The sequence below is a fragment of the Crassostrea angulata genome, chromosome 6 (assembly GCF_025612915.1).
Source record: "Crassostrea angulata isolate pt1a10 chromosome 6, ASM2561291v2, whole genome shotgun sequence".
In the NCBI taxonomy this organism is placed as follows: domain Eukaryota; kingdom Metazoa; phylum Mollusca; class Bivalvia; order Ostreida; family Ostreidae; genus Magallana; species Magallana angulata.
In genome coordinates, this window is record NC_069116.1 from 28105747 (window position 1) to 28129097 (window position 23351).

General features: G+C 32.8%; 2 protein-coding genes across 2 annotated transcripts; both read left to right on the plus strand.

The window, feature by feature from the left end:
• The first annotated feature begins 347 nt into the window (after positions 1–347).
• LOC128190583 (uncharacterized) lies at positions 348–5274 on the plus strand. Its single transcript, XM_052862682.1, has 2 exons — positions 348–508; positions 2746–5274. Coding segments are annotated over exons 1-2 (2262 nt in total). The 5' UTR covers positions 348–507; the 3' UTR covers positions 5007–5274.
• Positions 5275–7043: 1769 nt separating this feature from the next.
• On the plus strand, positions 7044–9208 carry LOC128189858 (lysophosphatidic acid receptor 4-like). The gene is made up of 2 exons (XM_052861634.1): positions 7044–7503; positions 7651–9208. The coding sequence occupies exon 2, from the start codon at positions 7655–7657 to the stop codon at positions 8711–8713; it is 1059 nt and encodes a 352-aa protein (XP_052717594.1). The 5' UTR covers positions 7044–7503; positions 7651–7654; the 3' UTR covers positions 8714–9208.
• The last annotated feature ends 14143 nt before the right edge of the window (positions 9209–23351 follow it).

The window sequence follows — 23351 nt, forward strand, 5'->3', positions numbered from 1 at the left end:
ATCCAGAGTAATTTTTTCCTCAATTGAGCATTCTATTTAAAAGCGTATCGTAGAGAAAATATCTTGCAAGTCTAACTTCACTAAGAGTAAACCTTCACACTTGACCTTGTGATCTCAAACTCAAAAGAGGGTTCATCATTTCCTCATAGAAGCACCTGTATAATAATAAAGTTTAGAATATATGCAACATAATAAAGACAATGCCTTCCGATCGATTTACAGACCGACCAATGCATAATAAAAGTACACGTACAATGTATGTTCCCTATATACACTTGGAAAAGTCGGGGGGGGGGGTATTGTCAGGTACATGTACCAAGAAGGAAACTATTCATGCGACGTGACTTACTGATCTATATAGGTCGCTCTGATCTGTGGATCTTGTTCTAGTGGTACGAGTAGTTGGCCATACTGCATGTGGAATGCGACCGACCTGTCCCACAAGGTTAATTAGAGAACTATCGGAATATGGGTCTTCAGGATACCAGAAGAAAAACATAGACTAAAAGTAAGTCAGAAAATCAGGATGTTATTCAAACATTATAAGTTTATTAGTAACATTTGTCGAAAACGAAAGTTGAATGTTTCTCTCGCGGAGCTGTTGGATGATTTTTTCCCCACTTTGTTGTCTGTGATAGATACAACTGGACCCTCAATTTTTAGTGTTAAAACATCTTTAAAACTTTATAACTACTACTTTTTAATCGAATTTCAATCCTGTTATCAGATGATAATACAACTCAGTGTTTGCCATTACGTAATTTTACGCCATTAACTATCACTCTATCAAAACATGTTAAAACCGGCACCGATACTTGTTTTAGTAACTTTAAACGTTGCATCCAATTGACCTGTAGTTAACTACTTTTATGTATTATTGATGCAGCTTAAACGTACCCGGTATATCATTATGTATTGAAAATATGAAGAGTGCAGTACCTGAGTAATTTTGTCAATGAAAAAACAATAGCAGATTCAATCAGAACTGTAAAGCGTTCATAAATTTGTTGTGCAAAATCTATTAAATAAAAAAGAAATGATTAAATGATGAAATATTTAATCAATTTAATATTGTTTTCACGCCATCTATAACTAGTATTTGGTCTAGCGATTCGTCAGAAATCTATAAATTAAGGGTTTTAAAGGGGCATGTTCACGATTTTGGTCAAATTTTATTTTTCTGTTTTTATTACTGACAATGCTCTAGAAATGCATTCCTATTGATCAAATGAAATTTGGGTGCCAGTCGATGAGTTTTAAGCAAGATACAGGGCTCACAATTCTTCGTCATGTAAACAAGGCTCGTGCCCTGTTTTTGTTTACATAGGTTCAATATACCAGTAAAAATTCTTTTTCAAGCTGATTTGTCTATTTTCTTATTTATTTTAACCATAAATAAACAGTTCCTAACGATTAACACATTCACCGTAGGTCTAAAACGGGAATTTCACTTCAACATTCAAAATGTAAACAAAAGCTTTGTTTACATAGTGAAGAATTGTAAGCTCTGTAACTCGCTTATAACACAACAAATGACACTAAAATTTTGGTTGCCTATTGAAAATGCCTTACTGAAGCATCATACACATTAAAATCGGAAAAATAATTTTTGACCAAGATCGTGACCATGCCCCTTTAAAAAACCACTGGAAAACGGTATTCATTGATTGAATGTTTATTTTCGCTCAAACCATATCAATGGCACATGAGGTACAAAAAACAAAAATATTTACTAATGTACAAATACAGGGTCAAGTTAGGAAGAGTACAGAGTTAAATAAATCGAGCTAATATTTTTTTTAACAAATATGGACAATTTTTTAAACGAATCAATGTCATTGGTATTCATAAGGTTCCTAAATTCATCAGTGTTAACATTTGTTGAATATTTTTCTTCAATTAATTTGTTGCGGAATAAAGATACCTGGCATTCCATAATATATAGCGGTATTCGTCACCCAAAGTGTTTTTTATAACATAACGAACAAATTCTATGACATCTTTCTGTTATTCCATTCGTTTCAATTGGTAATTCATGATTACAGGTTCTAAATTTTGTAAATACATTGTATGAATCTTAAATCATTTGGAAGTTTTTTACGATAAATTTCCTGTCCAAAGCTTTTCTTAAAGATTTTGTAATTCAAACATTTGGGTGCATTTTCTACATTCCTGAACCAAACTTGTAAAAACTGATTTATGAGCGTCTCTTTAACAATAGATTTTAGCCAGTTGATACTAGAATAACTTTGATTAATCCAGACATAGGAAAGACCACATGAGTTAAGAATATCTCTAACAATTTCAATCATGGGTGCATAAACGAACCCTCAGAAAAAAAACATTTATAAAAATAGCGATACATTATATGCGTAAGTTTACAATCATGTGCCAGTAAAAGTTTAGCCCAAGATTATCAAAGGATATCGTCCAGTTTTCTCATAAACCATACAGTTTGGGGTACTGGACTTAATATGGAGAACAAATTTCAATTTTTTTTAAATGAACTGTCTTTGATTAGAATATTAAAATACTCGACAGAAAAAGAGATAATAAGGCAACCACTTAAACTATGTCAAAATTAATGTAAAAATAGCATGTTAGCAAAGAAAACACAGTAAAATTCAGCTAGTGCCAGTAGTTATTTTATTATATAATCACGAAAATAATGATCAGTTTTTCGGACCGTAAATATTTGATAATCTTCTTAAACATATTCTTTTTTTTTATTAAAATATTTTATAGTGGCAGACATCGATAAAAAGGAAATTTGGGAGATATACAATGAGAGACCGGGTCTTTTCCAGATATCTCTAACTGCATCACAAAATCCACCAGCTCAACAAATCAAACATAGAATGATAGCGTCAGGAAAACTCATCCGTTGTTTTCCTGAAGGATTCACACATAGGGCCGCTCAGAACCTTCTCGGGGTTCTTTATTTTTACAACGGACAATTTTACCAGGCTGTCAAAACGTTTGAAAAAGCACTGCAACTTCAGCCCGATTCCTTAACTGCCATGGCTAATATTGCATTTGTCTATCAACGAATGAAACAAAACACAAAAGTAACCAAATATCGAGCTAGACTTGCAGAGGTGAAAGAAAATGACCAAGAGAGAAAAGGAATAGCTTTGGCGGAACAAGCATTTGCATTTCTGTTTGATTGTTATATGGAAAAGGATGCATTAGAGAGAAACAAACTGCCGAAAGAACTTTTTGTCCAAAGTCTGAAAATGCTAGAAAACTGTGAACACCATCAGACTATGATCACAGAAATTAAATATTGGTTAGGTCAAGTATATTTACGTCTTTTTTCAAGTTGCCACAGACGAAAAGATATGGAGGATATAGAAAGAGAATATTACATGAAAGGCGTTAAAGAGCTAGTCGAAATTACCAAAATAGATCATAGCAATGTAAAACTGTACATACGACGGGAAGTTATATCTACGTCATGGGCCTTCCTAGGGTTGTTTCTCATACGTAGAGGTTCAATACTAGACGAATCGGGGAATTATAAGAGGAAAACAATTGATCAAATGGATGAAAAAATAAAAGCCCTCTTGCAAGACTTGGAGTTGGTACAATACTTGGATGATCCCGAAAAGTGCTTTCAAATAGGACTAGAGCAGGCCAGTACTAGTGTTACTGACTCGGAGAAAAGCTGCGAACCACGTATAGCTACAGAATTATTAATTCGGTATGCAATATTCTTGAAAACAGAAGAAAGGTGGGAAGAAGCTCTTAAAAAGCTAAACGAAGCATTAGAGATAGACAATACTGAAGCTAATTGGTTTGCTTTAACAGTGAAAGCTGAGGTTTTGGACAATTTGGGGCGAATTGACGAAGCGATTGAAGATCGTAAACGAGCAATTTCCTGGAATACAACTTCAAGAGATATTTGTGATTTGGCTAAGGCATATCAAAAGAAATATATGTCATGTGAAGACAAGAACAGCGAGATAGCTGAAGAGTTCCTTCTGAATGCATCCGATTGCTTTACACGGGCGGTCCAATTACTTAAACAAGAAAAAAGACCAGAAATTCACTGTGCACAGGGGATATTCTTGCGAGAAATAGGAGAAATCAAAGAGGCTATAGAATGTTTTAAACGGGCAGTGGAGGTTGATACTGCTACCAAGTCAAGAATAAGCTTTCGTCACCTGTTTGAATCCCTTCTTTTATATTACAGGGAAAGTCGAGATAGTGAGAAGGGGAAAATAATGCATGAAATGGCATATTTCTACGACGTGACCTCGCGCAAACACGGAGAATTAACAAAAGAAACCGAAAAATTCCTGACGGACTATGAAGAAGAAATGGCCACTCTAACAGCGTACTTTCAACATTATAGACAACAGCCATCATTATACAGTAATGGAAAAACAATGTCTGATATCATTACGTCAGTGGTTAAAGAAGATGCTATTGAAAAATGGCGTGTTACGGTCGAGGAAAAGGAAAAGTATTTTAGAAGTCAAGAAGAAACGAAACTTGCCAAAAAGAAGAAAGAAGTTCTGTGTTCGAGGTGTAAAGGTCCCGTGATCGAGCGACAACTCTCGGTTTTTCCCGACCCTCGTGAGAAACCCCGAAGTCTGAAGTACCCGTATGACTTCTATGTGATATTTTCTCCGACGGACAGAGATTGGGTGTGTCATATTCTATTAGAAACGTTGGAAGTGTCATATGGCTACAAAGGAGCAATTGCAGAAAGAGACATAAGACTGGGCTCAACTGATATTTACCAACGTGTAAATCTTATTCAGAATTGTTCTAAAATTCTTGTGATTCTCAGCCAGAAGTTTGAAGGAAATCCCGAGTGTGATTATGAGTTGTCTCATGCCTTGAAAAGAAAGCATGAAGAAAATTTGGAAAATGTCCTGATTCCAATTCTTCGTAATGTGGACGGACTTCATCAGAGCTTAAGAACAATAACTTTTCTGGATGCGGTGGATGATTGTGATTGGAACAAACTAATCAATGCACTCGAGGCAAAGCCATGATGTTTTCCAGGTTGAAAAACAAGTCCGAGGTAGACATTGTTTATCATATGAACGACTAGTTTTTTTTTCAGTGATCGGTAAACGAAACTACTGATGTTTATTGTTTATTTTGTTTTACTTATTTTTATGGTTTGGGGTCTAAGTTTAATTAAATGCTGTTTGAAAATAACATTCTGTATCATTTCTATGCTTGGAAAAGAATACATGTACTTTTGTTTTGGATTTCTGGGCCAGTGAACTTTGTCGGTAGAGCAAATCACATTTTTTTTTAATAAAAGAAGGTTATTTTAGATTTTAAATCAAAGTACTCAGGTACTGACGGGAGTTGATTTTATCGATTATCATTTATTTTAAAATCAATTTATCCTGCATGGCAAATACTTCCTAGTTTGTATTTGAATTATACACTTTTTTATAATATGAATTTTTAAACTTTTCCGACAAGAATTTCGAGAAACCCAATATGAATCATGTTGTGTAATATTTAAAGATAAATTTCAAATATTAGTATGTATTAGTTATCGAAACATTTCTAAGAATTGCATGGATCCAAGCACTATTGATATCGAACTCTAGTCTCGTTTAACCTGTTAATATCCGACAAGCAAGAGAGCCCCCTCTCTGCTTGTCGCAGATTTAAGGAGACAGCCGAGCGTCTGGTTAAACGAGACTATATTAACTGTGGCGTAGGAATACATGAGACTACAAAAATATCTAAATTGTTCGTAGTATATACAATTTTACTATTTTCAAAGTGTTTATAGATAAGTTTCCTTGAAAAACAATGCTTCAGCATACATTACATCGAATTTTTTTCTATTATTTTCAAGAACTTAGTCTTGTCAGCGGTGATGATTTGTGCTTAGGTCCAAACACTGTTTCACTTTCAATTTACCAGAGTAACTGCACAGGAGAGTTGATTAAAATCAACTCCCAAAAATATCGTATTATTAATTGAATCTCACATGAATACACAGCTGTTTGGAGAACATGAATGCGTTGTCAAATCTTAATTAACTTTAAAGTTATTTCACTGATGGCATTTTTTTGTATTTATGTGAAATTTACATATGGTGCTTGTCAATACAAGTTCATTACTACTAGTGATTTAAAATACCGGTATGTTCTATATCAAATGTTTATTTTTATCATTCGTCTTGTGGTTATCATGTGCCAAAATACATGCGTATTTAGTTTGAAATAAAATTCATAAAGCATTTCTCGTTTTAGCTGATTATATGATAAATTGATCTCGATGTGACTGGGCATGCGTCTCCACCGAGCCTTAAGACAGATATATGAGTGTCCCGCCTTTTTTTTTTAATTTTGAAAGCCAAATTAATTGTATGTATGACATATTTAAATTATAATTTATCTGGCATAATGTTTTATTGCTTTCTTTGTTGTATTATAAGGCTACGAAGGACGCAACATTAGAAAAAAATATTTGTCCGAGCAAATACCCAATTTTTCAAATAATTATTTTGCACAAATAGACAATTTTTTGTCCAAACAAGTACCTGACGCGAGTTATAAATTTTATCTGCGATGCTAGCTACCTTCATACCCGCATCAACCACCGAAGAAAATCATCTTAATGGTTTTGAAAACTCAAAAGGAATATACATGGGAACCTAATTCAACAAATACGCCTGCTAAATTCGGTCGCCTGTCATAATCAATGAGGGTGTTACTCCAAATATAATAACCACGCCGAATCTCATCCAAACTTGGAATAGAAAAGTCCGATATTCGTACATTGTTTTTAAGCTGGCATTGAGGTATGGAATGTAATTTTAAATCAAACAGTTTGTACTCTTATACATGTAACTAATCAAATTAGGAATGACAAGACTGCTACTTTTTGAATTGGAAAACAATACGATTAGAAAATGAAACATAAATTTCAAACTCCCCTGGGAACCAAATATGATTTTGCCATGGATCTATACATGTATATTATATGTAAATGGATAAATAAAATATTCTTGGTAAAATGATGATTTGAAAAAAAAAATAGCGCCATTTTAATAATCATTAACATGATATTTCTTTATTTATCACCATGCCTTTTCCACTGATTAATCTATTCATTTCACTTTCGTAATAATTAATGACAGTCATGGACCCTTGTCATCGGTTGAATAGTTAATACGCATTTTAAATTAATTGAAAAATCTGTGCTAGATTATAGGCTAAGCTTCAGGTAGACGCTGAATTAATGTATTTATTTATCTGCAGGGTCTTCTCGTACGTTGTTTCGTACATTGCTTGATTAACTAATAACTCGCAGATCAATAACAATCATATATACTACCCCCAGCCGCCTACTTTTCTTTCGTTGACCGCCTAGTCAGAGGTAGTTTACTGGTGTTTGTATACTAAATGTATTATACCCATGAGGATGCTACAATAATATTATACCGAGAGTGTTTCACTGCGATTGCGAGGGAGATCATTGAAGATTCAATTCTTGATTGCAATGAACTAAATGCAGGTATGATATATTTATCATTAAAAGATATGTTAAATTCTAAAATATTTTTATAATCATTAAACACAAACTGTGAATACTTGTTTATTGTTTTAGTCTAAGATTTGTATAAATGAAAAAGGCCTGATTCATCCTTTATCGTTGATACAGTGCAATGGAAGAAAACGGTATAAATTCAACTTTGTCTTCGAACCCGGATTTATCCACACTGCTGAAGAATGGAACAAGCCGCCATGACGACCGTCCATTTGTCGTATGGATATCGAGCCTCATTGTGGTGACAGCTATTTTAATCATCATCTTTAACACGCTCGTCGTATTCACCTTTTCAAGACAATATCATCACATGGACAATAAAACAGTCTTTTATGTTTTCATTGCGATTTCCGACTTTTTCGCGGGAGTGTATCTTCTGACCAATACGCTATGGTATGTCAAGACACCAATGCATTTTTCCTTTGGGATGTGTATGTTTCTACACACTTTTGGAATCATTCTATTCTATGTGTCAGCATACCACATCCTGGCGTTGACAATTTTCCAATATATTGAAATCCAATTTCCATTCCGAGGGAAATGGATGTGTTCCAAATCATTCTACGTAAAAATATGTTGTGGATTGTGGATTTTGATATCGTTTGCTTTTATCACACCTGCCTTACTGTTATCAAAAGAAAAGAATATCTCTGAATGTTCCATTCTTAGTGTATTTGGCGAATATCATAAACTACTGAATTTCAAAACGTTCATATTTTACACAGTATTTCTGGTTTTGCAAGCATTTTTCAGCATAATTCTGCTGCTAAAAATTCGCGCAGTTCTTTGCAAAGCTGCCTCTTCCCCCAGAGGAGACGTGCACAGCACCAATTGTAAAGTCGTCCACGCATCATCAAGTGTCGAAGATACAAGTAGCTCTAATCACCGAGATGTTGACATAAGATCGGCTAGAACGGAAAACGATGAAAGCAGTACCAGGAAACGAGCACGTGATCGTTACGTCACATCCGCCAAAACCCTCTTTATATATTTGTTTGTTTATATGGTGTGTACTTTGCCGATAATGTGTATGGTTTTGAAAGACATGATGTTTCGTTTCGATTCCTTCCACAACAGAAAAATAACAATTTCTTTAGGCGCCTTTGCCATGATGACCTCAATGGTTAATCCTATATTGTATTTTCGGAGATTTCAAACGTGTGTTGGTTGTACGTAAATGATTACATGATGGACATGCACATTTGATTGTTTCTTTTCTGTTATGTAGGCTTACTATTATATACACTTCATTAATGTACGACTTCATACATGCAAAAGTATATAAACTGGTCTTGGGAAATGCTGAAAAATCTTTTTCACAGGGTTGTTTGAAACTAAAATCCATTACTACACATGACTGAACAAATAAAAAAAGAAAAAAACGATGACTGTTACTTAACCTACTTTTGATGTTAGTGACCATCTTATTAAAATTGAATTAAATATAAAAACCTCTTATGTTTAATAAAACTCGCCCTAAAATAAAAAAATAGAAATACATAAATGTAATGTAATTTTGGTTGAAACACCTTATTTATTTGATATAATGCGTGCTAAAATTTAAGTCCGCTTGACGTTACATTTTAATTTTGTACAAATTAACACCACTTTAAAATTTGATTGCAGGGAAGTGGTTTAAATTCTTCCTATGTTGCATGAATAAAACGTTACTTGAAGCAGTTCACGGTGATTTTTGGTTTGTTTTATTTTGTTTTATAAAACCGCTTCTCGATTTAAAAGCGTAAATTGAACCAGGTCATGTTCATCACATAACACAGGTAAAGTTAGAAATGGTTAAATGGAATTAATTTTTTCTTTCAACACCTGTTTTACTGGCTAAATAAATCCATATACACCGTATCAAATAACTTGCATAGTGTGTGACTGTATAAATCCGCTATACACGTTGCGTTTAAATTTTGTACGAATGTGGGGTTTTTTTTGGGGGGGGGGGGTGAAATATCTTATTTTCTGAAAATATTAGTATAAAAACCTACAAGAAATGAATGAAATGTTACATGGTCAAAGCACAGATTTGGACAATCTGACTCACGCTTTTCTAAACCGCTTCGTAGTTAATAAAGTGTTAACTAACCTAAGTTATGTTATATCGTAAACAATGGGTAGACATTAATTCCATTGCTAAATTGGGAAAAGACCTGTTTATTTAATTTAATACTTTGATATGTTGTTATAAGCGTCTGGGTGACAGTTCGATTCATATGATGCAATTTGTAGGTGTGATGTACGTTCAGGACTGTTTTTGCAAACCCTGATGTTTCTGCAAAAATAGTCAACGACCCACAAATCGAAGAGACGCTTTACTCAAAAGACATAGAAGCTTTTTTTGCAAAACGGTGATGATTAACTAGGAAAGTAACAACATCTGATCTGTATATATAGTTTGTCCAATCTTAAATTCCGACAAGGAAAAAAACCCAATATTTAAGACAACTAAACCCCTCATTTTAATATAATCATTGAAATTGACAAAAAGTAATCTTTTTTCTGTTGAGATCGAATATAAACTTCCAGGTAATTCAATGATATAAACCACAAAAGAGACTTTAAAGCTGTCAATCTATTGACCTGGAGCCACTCCATTTTGTACAAAATTTCAACATCCGAAGTAATTTCATGGTAGACAAAAATAAAGAGGGTAATGTACATATACATAAATGAATTCATGTCAGCTTTAGGTCAATAATTCAAAGGAAAGCAAGGTACACTGTAAATGGATAAGGGTGTTTTAAAATATATTACAGATCTAACAATGAGCATCCTGTCTGTCACTTGTTAGATAATTATTCAGCCAGATATTTTGAACAACTCTGGAGTCATAATTCTCTCTGTAACTTGTTACTAAACGGTCATTTTGCTCGTTATTTTGAAGAACATCTTTATTTAAACAGATATCTGTAAAAAAAAGATAGAAAAAATAAATAAATGAAAATAAAAAATAATGATAATAAACAAATAACACTGTGCCGGATAATTATGCCAGTGCCAAGGTGGCATTTTTGCACCCGCTTAAGAAATCCATATATATGAAATTATAGACCATTGTCTAGAGAGTATATCACCTGACAGGTGAGATATTTACCTTTAAAAATTGACATCCCATAGGAAAATGATAATTTCCATAGGAGAATTGATTCTCCTACAGAAAATATTGACAATCCTATAGATTTTTTTTTTTTTAAAGTCCTTTAGGAATTATATTTCATATAGGAGAATGGTATTTCCTGTAGGAATTTGATTCAGACATGTAGTTTTCCTATAGGATATTAAGTTTTCCTACTGGATTTTATCAAATCCTATCGGAATTGAAATTCCTATAGGAAGTTCTTGGGTTCCGATAGGAAATATCAAATTACCTATAAGAATATTGTTTTTCCTATGGGAAAAATTATTTTCCCATAGAAATTTATTTTTGAAAGGTAAATATCTCACCTGACAGGTGAGATACAATGAGAACAAAATTGGTTAACTTTTTAAGCATATTTGAATTTTTCAATACATGCAGCTTAGACGGGTGCAAATATGCCACCTTCGCACTGGCATAATTAATGTGTTAATAATAAGTAAATAAATAAATACAAATAAATAAATAAATCTTGCAGGAGTCGCAAATCATGTATAGTAAATCTTTAATTAAAAAAAATATCTTTTAGGAACTGAAACTATAACTATAAACTTTTTTCAGTATTTATGTGTAAAACGCAGGATCAATGACGAAGAAACAAAATGTAGAGTTATCGGGCTTTAATTGTTTCTCAACCAAACCACATGTATTCGACCAACCGACATGAACAAATATTTATTTACCCATAAAATGAATTGTCCTAGTAATAAAAAATAAGTAACGGGGTTTACTACTTGTTAGAATGTAATGTACTATTTCAATTTGGAAAGATGTTTAAATTTAGCGAGGAAATATTATGTTTAACGAAATAGTATAAAGTTCTGTATTCTGATGCGTACCACAAGCTCTGTATTTCTATGGTCATAACTAAAATTTATGAGCTTGTCTGTTCTACACAAACCTGTTGATATATTTAAACATTAAAGTGCTTTCTTTGGTGTTCATGGGGGATATGAAGGTAGCAAAATTGCAGAAAAAATACATAACCCGTGGGTTTTTTTTCGGCAATGATCGCTACCTTCATAACCCGCATGAATCATTAAAAAAAAGCATTTCATTGTTTTTATTATTTTTTTTTTCGTCTTTCTGTTAACAAATTAATAAAGTAACCAAATTATTAAATGTACTTCAGTACGTTAATTAAAAAAATATTAAGATCGTCTTTTATGGGAATTTGAGTTGACATCATTATTATTTCGTGCAGTCGATGATTTTTTTTTAGATTGCAGAAGGTTTCGACCGATCGATAAATTGGTTAAAACTGGATCGTGTGGATTTCAGTCCTGTCAGTTTCTTATAGAGCTGTGAATTACAATCAATTTCCGTAAGAAATAGAGGGAATTTTGTTGTTCCAGACTGTTGTGTGTACATTTAAACATTAAAATGCTTTCTTTGGTGAATCATTCGGGATATGAAGGTAGCGACATTGCAGGAAAAATACATAACCCAACGCGGATTATGTAAATTTCTCCTGCAATGATCGCTACCTTCATAACCCGCATGAATCATCAAAGAAAGCATTTTATTGTTTATATTAACATCTTTCTTTTTCTTTAGAAAAAGGTCACGTGACGAGAAGGTGGAAGGACGCTTATCTTCTAGCTCCCGTCTTTTTGACAATTTTGGAAGTTTAATAACTTCAAAGGCGTGAAATTTTTCACGGAAGGTGTATATAGTGTGAATTATTGTGATGTGCATTATTTATGTGAATTTCAAATTGCAACTTTGTGTTTTGTGAGGGATTTGTTTACGTATTCATACGAACAACTCGGTGAGTATCTACTCACTACCCCTTGCAATTACTATAACAAACTTGAACTTGCAACTGTAATATATATCGATATTACTCTCTCACTGTGACATGGATAAAATGTCGAAACCAGTCTTTCTAAAAGACAGTGAGTTGCCCAAAGACAGTAGTAAAAGAATTACAAATTTTGATTTATTAGATGCTATAACTGTTGCTGTCGGGGACACGGTCAAATGCGTCCAGCTTGACCGTGACCTCTGGCGAATCTATCTGGACGAGAAACAAAGCAGAGATAAACTCATTATTGAAGGATTTGACTTAAACAATCAGCACGTACGAGTATACGACTCCAATCCATACTCAGCAGGCCTTACTGATCCAGAAGATCCGGTCCTTAAAGTAACTATATGCGGCGTTCCACTCTCTGTGGACGATTCGGCCATACATGACATGCTTAAAAAACTAGGAGTACATCCTAAGAGCGAGATCAAATACGAAAAAATTAGAAATCCTACATCCAATAAAATGACCAAAGTATTAAATGGCAACAGATTTCTGTATATAGAACCACTTGAACAAAACAAGGCCTTGCCTAGATTCAGTTACTGCGCAGGTCTCAAATGTAAGATCTTCCATCGCGGACAAAATGTCGAAAAACCACCTAGTACCTGTACCAACTGCTGGGAAACTGGGCACTCTTTCAGGCTATGCCAGAATATTCCGCGTTGTTCCGCTTGTAAGGAAACTGGACACAAGCTCGGCTCCAATCTATGTCCGCAATACATCGAAGATAACTCTAATGAAGTTGAAGCTTTTGATGGTAAAGAAAATGTGCTTTCAAATTTCTTCCCATGTGAGCTTATGGTCTTTGGCGAATCTTTTGAATCAGCCGAACAAGCTTTTCAGCTTACGAAGGCTGTTCGAGCGGGAGACCTTTTGGTTGCGGAGAGGATTCGAGCAGCGAAATCTGCGTTGGAATGTAAACAAATCGGAAACTCCGTCCTACCATCCACTTCCTGGCATCAGGACGCGCCTAAGGTTATGGAAGAAATTGTGATAGAAAAAGTGAAACAAATATCTGAAATGAAAAAGAAAATTACGCAAGTGTTTACAGATGAAAAAGTGTTTGCGCACTCAGTATATGACCAGTTTTGGGGAACTGGTCTAAACTCGACGCAAACCGTGCACACAAATCCGAAAGCGTGGCCAGGGCAAAATGTTATGGGCAAGCTGCTGCAACGTGTTGCAGAATCCTTTCATGCAAGCTCACAGCGTACAAGTTCCCGGAACAGGAAAACCACAGTTAACAACGCCAGCAAAGCCAACCAGAAAGACCTGGATGGGTATGTTAAAAAATCAAGTAAATCCAGCAAATAAACATGTAGACTATGGCTTGTATTAAGTTTTCATCTCTGAACTGTAGAGGGTTAAATAGTTATGATAAACGGGTTATTCTATATGATTGGTTAAACAGTCAAAAATGTGATATAATTTTCTTACAAGAAACGCATTTTGTTGATAAAAAGCAGAGTATTTATGATTTAAGATGGCATGGTTCTGCTGTTCATAATTTTTCTGAATCTTCACATAGTAAAGGTGTGTCAATATTTTTTCACAGAAATTTTGCCTTTAAAACTCTAAATTTACATAAATCTGCCGATAGTCGAATTTTATTAATGAATATTGAACATGACAACAATATTATTACTTTAGTAAATGTATACGCCCCAAACTTAGAAAATCTAAGAATTAACTTCTTTAAAAAGGTTGCTAAATGGATATCACTATATGCAATGAATGAAGAAAATTTAATATTTGTTGGTGACTTTAACTGTAGCGTACAAAATGAAAAAGATAAAAGTGGGAAAATAATCAGGGAAATAATACAGAGATTTGATTTATATGATATGTGGTCGGAATTAAAATCCGACAAAAAAGGTCTAACGTGGTGTGATGGCAATGGGACACCAAAAAGTCGAATAGATTATGTAATAGCGAGCGAACACTTTTGTTATACTCCAGAGAACATATTTTTACGCAAAGCTCCCAATGTGAATGATTGCAGACTGAGTGATCACCTGTCAATAGTTTTTAAGTTTAGAATATCGGGTAACACAAGAGGAAAAGGCTTTTGGAAATTAAATGTATCTGTTTTACACGATGCAAATTATGTTAAAACAATGAATGACTTTTTAAACAACCTACCAGATGAAATAGAAAATGAGATCAATCCGCATATCAAATGGGATTTAATTAAGATACAGATAAGAAATTTAAGTATAAATTTTTGTAAACAAAAAGGTAAAACAATAAGAAATAAAATTCAATCGATTGAAAAGGAAATTGAAAAAATTGAAAGTTCTGATTATGCACAAATTAATGTCAAAAAGAAGAGAGAATTAGAAAACGAGTTAGACGAATTATACAAACATAAAGCGAAAGGCGCACAGATCAGATCGAGAGCAAAGTGGATCGATGAAGGGGAAAGAAATACGTCCTACTTTCTTAGGCTTGAAAATAAACACCAATCTCATAATGTAATCAATAAGGTAGATAATAATGAACATATATACACTAAAACGGATGAAATCTTGAAACAACTTTACATATTTTATGATGATCTCTATTCGAGCAGACGCGTCCCAGATGCGCATATTGAAAACTACTTAAGTGAAATAAATCCTGAAAACAAAATATCAGATAAAGAAAAAGAAATAATTGAAATTTTTCCCACTTTAAAAGAATGTGCCGAGGCAGTTTACAATATGAAACAAAATAAATCTCCAGGCAATGACGGTATACCAGTAGAATTTTATAAAATGTTTTGGAAACACTTAAAAACATATTTTTACAACGCTCTGAAGCATTCTTTCGAAGAATGTGAACTTTCCACAACACAAAAATGCTCAATTTTATCACTAATATATAAAAAGGGTTCTCTAGAAAAAATAGAAAACTATAGGCCGATCAGTTTAACTAATATAGATTACAAGATCATAGCTTGTGTCTTTGCTAAAAGACTACAAAAAGTAATGGATAATATAATAAATGAAAACCAAACAGGGTATATCAAAGGTAGATTTATAGGTAATAATTCTAGACTTATATTAGATATTCTAGAGTACTGTGAAAATAATAACAAAGATGGCATATTACTTTTCGCTGATTTTCAAAAAGCCTTCGATTCGGTTGAATGGAACTTCTTATTTAAAACACTACAAAAATTCAATTTCGGGCCGAACTTTATAAAATGGATACAAATACTTTATAAAAACCCATGTTTTTATGTAAAAAATAATGGCTGGCTGTCACGGAAATGTAGAATGGAACGTGGAATAAGACAGGGTTGTCCAGTATCAGCCTTATTATTTTTATTCGTAATGGAAATATTGAATCTAAAAATACAGAATTGTGGAGATATAAAAGGGTTCAAAATTAGTTCGTTAGAAAAAGAAATTAAATGTATACAACATGCTGATGATAGTACATTTACATTGGAAGATCAATTTTCATTGGAAAATGCGCTAAACATTTTAAAAAATTTTGGCAAAATGTCGGGCACAAATTTAAATATGACTAAAACGGAATGCATCATTTTAGGACCTCTTAGAGAAAGATTAGATCGCCAAACACACGTATATCAAGTAAGAATAAATAAAGATACTTTAAAATGCTTAGGTATATATGTTGGACTAAACAAAAATATATGTAACGAAAAAAATTGGATATGTAAATTAAAGGAATTTGAAAAGATACTGGATTCGTGGAGATGTCGAAAGCTTACTATCTTCGGTAAATGTCAAATTGTAAACTCGATTATTCTATCAAAATTCATTTTCACTGCAACGGTTTTAGAAAATCCGGGAAATGATTACTTTAAAAAATTAAATAAACTAATTTTTTCATTTTTATGGGGCAATCGTGAACGCATCAAAAGGCATACATTAATTCGCGAGATAAAAGAGGGGGGTATAGGAATAATTGACCCAGAAATCAAAATTAAAGCTACTAAAGCAGCTTGGATTTCAAACCTTACACAAAATAAGAGTAATTTAAGTAAATTTTTAAATGCATGTTTAGCAAATCATAAGATGAAAATCGAATATATTCTAGAATCAAATGTAACAAACACTTCTGATTTTAATAGTCTGAAAGGACTTCCACAATTCTACAAAGAGGTATTTACTGCATTTAATGAATGCAAAACTCCAAAAAGCATTGATACTGTGGAAGGAATATTACGGCAGAATATTTGGTTTAACGTAAACTTTAAATACAAGGGAAAAGTTTTATATTTTCAGAACTGGTTCGAAAGCGGCTTTCATTATGTGAAAGACCTTGTGAATGATAATGGTTTTAAATCGCTCAGTGAAATAGCTACTATATTAAAATCGAAAAGAAATTATCTTTGTGAATATCTAACACTAAAAAACGTTTTTCACTCTAAAATACATAATGATACAAGCAGGAGGAGATATATAAATATCAAAAATGAATTTCATTTTAAATTACAAGGAGAAATAAAAGATATCGGTAAAACGAAATCTGGCTTCTTCTATAAAATACTACTTGATGACAAATCCAAAAAACCTATCATGGAGAGTAAATGGAAAAATGAATTTAGCGACATAAACTCATTGTGTTGGCGAAAAATATATGATGAAAAAATTGTAAAAATTAATGATAAAAGCATTGCTGAATTTAATTTTAAATTATTGCACAATCTGTTGCCAAATAATCTATACCTTAGCAAATGGAATAAAAATATTGATAAATTTTGTACGTATTGTCGAGAAATTGAAAATACAAAACATATGGTTTTCGACTGTATACTTGTAAAAAACATCTGGAAAAAGGTTTCTGCTATACTTAAAATTAATATTGCTTGGAAACATCTTGTTTTGGGTTTCATTTATAATGGAAACCAAAGCAATGTAGTTTTAAACAATGTAATATCCTTCATTGCATGTAAAATTTTTAAATACAAAATGAAATGTAAATTGATAGAAGACAATGTCACAAATGAAGGCCTAATTTTATTTTTAAGGTCATCGCTTGCAAGCTTTTTCCTTGTAAATCAGCAAGCACAAACTGTCAATTTTGATTACTGTATACTTAGAACTCTTTCTGAAATGCTGTAAATTGTAAAATATGAAATAGTAATAACAATAATGTTGTATTATTAGTAATAGAATATAATGAACTAGAGGGCGACCTGGCTCTCGTACTTTTATGCGGTATAGGACAAAAAGAACTGTGACTGTAGAAGCAAGTCCTACCGCATAGTACCGCATTTTATATTCTCTATATTCATAATTGTCAATTCCTATTACATGTTTATTCGTAAATTGTATTTAAATTATGACTTAGAATTGTTTTCATATATATATATATATATATATATATATATATATATATATATATATATATATATATATTGTTTTTTTCGATAAATCTTTACATAAGGAAAAAAAATGATAAATTCGCACTATTAAGTTAGATATGTGTATGATCTACTATGATTGTAATTATATTACTTCACTTTATTAACTTTACTTTGTAAAAATATAAATGTATAAGGTATCCTCATTTTTTTTGCTACATAGTTACCGATCCAGGGGGCCCCTGGCACCCCAGGTAAGGTATACAAAGAGGGCCTCTGCGGAGGTATAACCTCAAGCAATTTGTATGTAATTTCCAATAAAATCATTAATATATAAAAAAAAAAAAAAAAAAAAAAAAAAAAAAATCTTTCTTTAACTAATTAATAATCTGATTATGAAAAGTTAGTAAAATTCACTAAATAACTGTTAATGTACAAAAGTACGTTAGCTAAAAGAAACAACCAAATCGTCTCCTGTGAGACTTTGAGTCTGGCATCTTCATGATTATTTCGTGCAGTCCGGGATTTTACTAAGGTCGCTGTAGGTTCAGATCAATCGATAAAACGGCGTGTCAATTTCAGTCCTGTCATTTTCAGCCGCTGTAGATTTCGACCAATCGATAAATAGGGCGTGTAGATTTCAGTCTGGCTTCTTCTTTATAATAGTAACCTCTTATTTTAGTACCATTTTGAGTTTTTAAGGAATAAATGAATTGAAATGTCTGTTGGGTGTATTGTTTGTGCATTGTTTTTACTCAGTCCAGATTTATTTACAATGAAAAGATAAAGTGTTAAAGCTCATATACCCCATTTAACCCCCATAACTTGGCTTGCTTCACCTAACGCAAAACACTTGATCTCATGAACATGAAAAAAAAAGACATTGTCAAGTGCTTGCCGGCGCTTAATGATGACTCCATAATGTCCGAGTAAATTTCTGGTATCGTAATCACTGTACGTATCTATTTAGCTTGAAATTATGCAATTTTCCATGTCAAAACCGGTTTGCAAGAAGAAAATCATTCTGAAATCAACCTGCCTGTAATTATTTGCCTGAAAGTCGTAAATGGATCACATTTCGATTACAATCAGAATATTTTGCAACAGAATTTAAATTTTTTTTTTCGCGGTCCACGTAACACAACCTTGATAAGAGATAGAATTTATTTTTGGAAAAAAAAACTCCATCATGATGGTGAATGCAGACTACAATAATTGACAACACTACTTAGTCTAATAAGTTTCAGTTTACACTTACAACTATATTTTCCGGTATATGAAATTACGGAAAAATACTATTTTAAGGTACATTCTATTTTAAAGTTCCATGCCCTTTTATATGAATCTATGATCAGGAATTGTTTTTGCATAAACATTGTAGATTCTGTCTGATTTTGAAAATTGTGTCCCATTATCATACGTCCTGTTCACAAATTGCAAGTAAGGTTTAACGTGTTAGCTGAAGGTACATACTAAATCTTAACTCTTGGCGTAATGATTTTGGATGCAATAATTCATGTTTTAATTAGGGTCTTCCGTTTTCAACGGAAGACCCTCTTGTTATTCTTCGGTTTCTTTTTATTAGGGTCTTCCGTTTTCAGCGGAAGACCCTCTTGTTATTCTTCGGTTTCTTTTTATTATTATTATACTTTTTCTTTTTTTTCTGACTCCTTCTCGGCTTTATAACTCAAAACGTTTCCAACTGATTTTAATGAAACTTTCAAAGATAATGTGTAACTATAATCCCTCAAAGATTTTAAAGTTTTCTTGACAGCGTCACTTCCGTTTTGACGAAACGTCATTTTTAAAATTTTCAAAAAGTCATTTTGTCCGCGGCGTTTTTCAAAAATGCTTTTAGATAGAGGCTTGAAATTTTCAATGTTTGTGATTTGGTCGATTTACCTCTGTAATAAGGCTCGAAATAAAAATCTGTCACTTCTGGTCGAAACCGGAAGTGAAACAAATTTTTCGAAAAAATGAATTTTCTGATCAAATCAAAAATGAATATGTGTTTTGTAGAGCTTATTAAGCTGAATCTAACACTGAAAGCCGTTTTAAAATCGGACGATGCATTACAGAGATATCGGGGTTTAAAAATTGATTTTTCCGGAAATTTTGATTCCGCGTCCTTGGTTTAAAAAATAGCGTAATGTTCAAAGTAAAATTAACTCGTACGAAAAATAATTGTTAAGTCGTACTTGAACACATTCGGATTTTTTTTGTTAAGTCGTTCTTGAAATCAGAAAGGTGTTTGTTAAGTCGTACTTAAAATCATTCGTATTTTGTTAAGTCGTACCAGGAATAATTCGATTTTTTCATCTTTTTATTTTAGTTACTCTTGTTATTGATTTAAGAGCTCTGCTTCTTACAGGAACTTCCAGCTTTACTTCCGACATTAACGGAAGACCCACTCGTTGCTTTGCAACGAGCTTTGCTCTAGTTATTATACTTTTTATTTTTTTTCTGACTCCTTCTCGGCTTTATAACTCAAAAAGTTTACGACCGATTTTGACGAAACTTTCAGAGATTATGTGCATTTATTATACCTCAAAGTTTGTGAAGTTTCTTTGAAAACGTCACTTCCGTTTTTACGTTACGTCATTTTTAAAATTTTCAAAAAGTCATTTTGTCCGCAGCGTTTCTCAAAAACGCTTTAAGATAGAGGCTTGAAATTTTCAATGCTTAAAATTTAATCTATTTACCTCTGAAATAAGGCTGGAAATGAAAATCTGTCACTTCCGGTCGAAACCCGAAGTGAAACAAATTTTTCGAAAAAATGAATTTTCAAAAAGTCATTTTGTCCGCAGCGTTTCTCAAAAACGCTTTAAGATAGAGGCTTGAAATTTTCAATGCTTAAAATTTAATCTATTTACCTCTGTAATAAGGCTGGAAATGAAAATCTGTCACTTCCGGTCGAAACCGGAAGTGAAACAAATTTTTCGGAAAAATGAATTTTCTGATCAAATCAAAAATGAATATGTGTTTTGTAGAGCTTATTAAGCCGAATCTAACACTGAAAACCGTTTTAAAATCGGACGATACATTACAGAGATATCGGGGTTTAAAAATTGATTTTTCCGGAAATTTTGATTCCGCGTCCTTGGTTTAAAAAATAGCGTAATGTTCAAAGTAAAATTAACTCGTACATAAAATAATTATTAAGTCGTACTGTATCACATTCGGATTTTTTATTGATAAGTCGTTCTTGAAATCAGTAAGGTTTTTGTTAAGTCGTACTTAAAATCATTCGGATTTTGTTAAGTCGTACCAGGAATAATTCGATTTTTTAAAATCTTTTTATTTTAGTTATCTTGTTATTAGTTTAAGAGCTCTGCTTTTTACAGGAACTTCCACCTTTACTTCCGACATTAACGGAAGACCCACTCGTTGCTTTGCAACGAGCTTTGCTCTAGTTTGTTCTTCTAATTCTCGAATTGCTTGTCCCTTGGGGCTAGTGCATTATAAAGATGACTACAAGAAAAAACACCGTCTTTGTGCTGTCACGGTTGTCACACACCGATCAATTAAAATGATGTAAAAGGACGGAAAGCTATAGTATTCGCCCTTTTTCAGAGTGTTCATGCTAGACAGATAATTCTACATGATGGCTGGCTTTCTAATTAACTTTTAAGAGAGTTAAAGGATATTACCTTAAATTGTCCATAAAAATCACTTTTCTTTGTATGTACTACTCTACCACGATGGCAAGTCATCATCAGATGCGCTATGTATATGTATTTGTTTTCCCTCGGACCGAAATGTCACATTTTCATTGGTTAAAACATAGCTGCCTCATATATCTCTATGTCCGTTCGGCGAGAATTAATATTCGGCAATATGGTCGTCATTATTCGACGCTTCGCCTTTCATATTATTTAATACAGAAACCATATACTGTAAGACAGTTCTTAATATTTGTTGTAGTTGCCCTTTGAAAGTTTTTAAAATTACAGTTGTCCTTTGAATATTGACGTCACATTGTTGTGTCTGGAGCAGAACAAAATGGCAGTGTCGAGATTTGTTCAAATCTCTGCAGAGTAAAGTGAGAAAACATTTAAAATTGAATATCAACAAATAAACAGTTTGAAGCGAAGATTTTCAAAGAGTATCTAAAGGTGAGACTAATAATTTTGAAGAGTTTATATGAGTTAATTTGGACGAGATGTTAGCAATTTGTACACGAGTTTGCGTAGATCATCGATTTTTGTGAATAAATGTGTCACTTGGTAGTTCCTGGGTAAACAAAACACTTATTAGGTAAGTTACTGACTGAATACAGAAATAAATCGGGTTAATTAATCTCATAGACAGTCCGGCGTTGCCAGGCCATTTATGAGATTGATCAACCTGATATACCGGTATTTCTTTAGTCAGTCAGTAACAAACCTAATTAGTAATAGAAGATGACTGTATAAATCAACATACCAAATAGCTGGCATTCGTGGTCATTGGACTTTGTACTGTGTGTATAATTATCATTAATTTATTTTTAAATTTACATCTACCAAGTATTTTCTGCCCTGTTTCCTTAGAAAACCGATTGCGATTCATAGCTCTATAAAAACTGATAGGGCTGAAATCTACATCCAGTTCTAACAAGTTTATTGATCGGTCTAAACATTCAGCAACCTGAGACAGCCTCAAATTACCATTCATAATAGAATATTCACATCTACCAAGTATTATTCCCTCTATTTCTTACGGAAACTTATTGTTAATTCATAGCTCCATAGAAACAGCCAGACTGAAATCTACAAGCCCCGTTTATCGAATGGTCGAAATCTACATCGGCTGAAACTGACAAGACATATATCGACACGCCCTGTTTATCGATTGGTCTAAACCTACAGCGACCTAGGAAGAATCACAGACTGCACGAAATAAATAACCATGATGATGTCAGACTCAAAGTCTTGCAGGAGACGATTTTGCTGTTTCTTTTAGCTAACGTACTTACATACATTAACAATAAGTAATTTAATAAATTTTACTTACTTTTCATAATCAATTTATCAGTTAGCTAAAAGAAAGATGTTAATATAAACAAAGGGCTTTCTTTTTCACTATATCTTCATATCCCGAATGAATCACCAAAGAAAGCATTTTATTGTTTAAATAACCGTTTCTTCTAACCATTTCTATCTAACGTACTGGTGTACCTAATTATAATTCAGTTATTTTGATATGAATATAAATCCATAGTTACTCTCTTGATAATATGAATATAATATCAACCATTCAACGTCTTATAAGTGTCTTATTGGTACTATTCATCCATCTCAATTAACACACGAGTCTTAAAATTTCATAGCCACACAAAAACACGGGAATATTGATATCCCAAAGATAATATGTCAAAAATATGTTAACTTCTTTTGAAAGAATAATGTTGACCTATCATGTCATGTGTTTCATCATCCATACTGTTACTGTTTAAGGTTGCTCCTCAAAATGCTGAAAGTTATTGGCTCCAACCTTAAAAGTTATTTTATAGATTTGAGAGGTAGGGTTGGATAGTGACAAAAATAACAAATTGG